Genomic DNA, 1,447 nt, shown 5'->3' with positions numbered 1-1,447 from the left:
TTCCCTGTTGCCTTACACTCAAGATGTTTGGGGGGACTCCGCTTTCTCTTTCTGGCACAGGGGGGTCCTGTGGAGATCCTTCCCTTCCTCTACCTCGGCAGTGCCTACCACGCTGCCCGGAGGGACATGCTGGATGCCCTGGGGATCACGGCCCTGTTGAACGTCTCCTCCGATTGCCCAAACCACTTTGAAGGACACTATCAGTACAAGTGCATCCCGGTGGAAGATAACCACAANGTGGCGTGCAGGGGGGAGGGCGGGAGGGAACCGCGCGGCCTCGCTGTGGAACGAGGGACTGAGGGGCGCTGTCTCCGGGGTGTGCCCGTTTCCCCTGTGCTCTGAGGAAGGCTCACTGCCTGGACGTCGTGTTGGGTGGGGATAGGAAGAGAGACTCCCGGCCGTGCTGGTAGCTTACCTAGCCGATGACGTTTTCCTTGCGAGGCTCCAGATGTCTCCGTGATAAGGCTTTGGGGATGGGGAGGAAACAAAGGGAGAATCGGGTCATTGTTTTTGTGTCTGCACCTGGAAATCCTTGAAGGTATGCTGGGATTTAACTGGCTTTACCATGCATTTTCCCCAAGCTTAGTGCATTTGTTTGGATACGTCTGGAAAACTGGCCCAGAACGGGTGGAATCCTAGAGTCCTTTGCAGTGGGCTTCTTCCTCCCCTTTCTCAGCCACGAATATTCTTCCTAGAATGGGAGCGCCCCTCCCCCAGCCCCCCCCCATGCGCCGGCTGCACCTGCCTTCTGGGGAAGCCTGGGGCTCGCGAGGGGCACTAACCGCCGCCTCTCTGCCCCTGCCCCAGATGCCGTGAAGGACTGCCGCGGCCGGGTGCTGGTGCACTGCCAGGCGGGCATCTCGCGCTCGGCCACCATCTGCCTGGCCTACCTGATGATGAAGAAGCGGGTGCGGCTGGAGGAGGCCTTCGAGTTCGTGAAGCAGCGGCGGAGCATCATCTCGCCCAACTTCAGCTTCATGGGGCAGCTGCTGCAGTTCGAGTCGCAGGTGCTGGCCACGTCCTGCGCCGTGGAGGCCGCCAGCCCGTCCGGGCCCCTGCGGGAGCGGGGCAAGGCCACCCCCACCCCCACGTCGCAGTTTGTCTTCAGCTTCCCGGTGTCGGTGGGCGTGCACTCGGCCCCCAGCAGCCTGCCCTACCTGCACAGCCCCATCACCACGTCCCCCAGCTGCTAGGGCCGCTCCGAGCCGCCCCNGGGACTGACCAGCGCGGCCAGCGGGTGGCCAAGCCCCTCCCCGGCCGCCCCTCCTGGGCCAGCCTGGAGCCAGCTAGAATGGCAATAAGGACTTCAAATACACATAACCACGAGCAAACAAAACACTCCAACCTAGAGCAATAACGGCTGCGGCTGCCTCGGCGGGCAGGGAAGACCTTGGTTTGGTTTGTGTGTCTGTTACTTTTCAGATAGGAATTTCTTACCTCATTTTTT

The 1,447-nt window shown here is 61.4% G+C and overlaps 1 protein-coding gene across 1 annotated transcript in view; it reads left to right on the top strand.

The window, feature by feature from the left end:
• DUSP4 (dual specificity phosphatase 4) overlaps positions 1 to 1,209 on the top strand; it is a 12,545-nt gene extending 11,336 nt beyond the window's left edge. Inside the window, exons 3-4 of the mRNA XM_077773256.1 lie at positions 61 to 237; positions 696 to 1,209. Of these exons, the coding sequence (XP_077629382.1) occupies positions 61 to 237; positions 696 to 1,193 (675 nt within the window). The 3' untranslated portion in view covers positions 1,194 to 1,209. The remainder of the gene's footprint in view (positions 1 to 60; positions 238 to 695) is intronic.
• The last annotated feature ends 238 nt before the right edge of the window (positions 1,210 to 1,447 follow it).

The sequence above is a fragment of the Crocuta crocuta genome, unplaced genomic scaffold, assembly GCF_008692635.1.
Source record: "Crocuta crocuta isolate KB4526 unplaced genomic scaffold, BGI_CrCroc_1.0 scaffold140, whole genome shotgun sequence".
Taxonomy (NCBI): Eukaryota; Metazoa; Chordata; class Mammalia; order Carnivora; family Hyaenidae; genus Crocuta; species Crocuta crocuta.
Note: the sequence above shows the minus strand (reverse complement) of the source record. Positions and strands in the feature narration are given on the sequence as shown.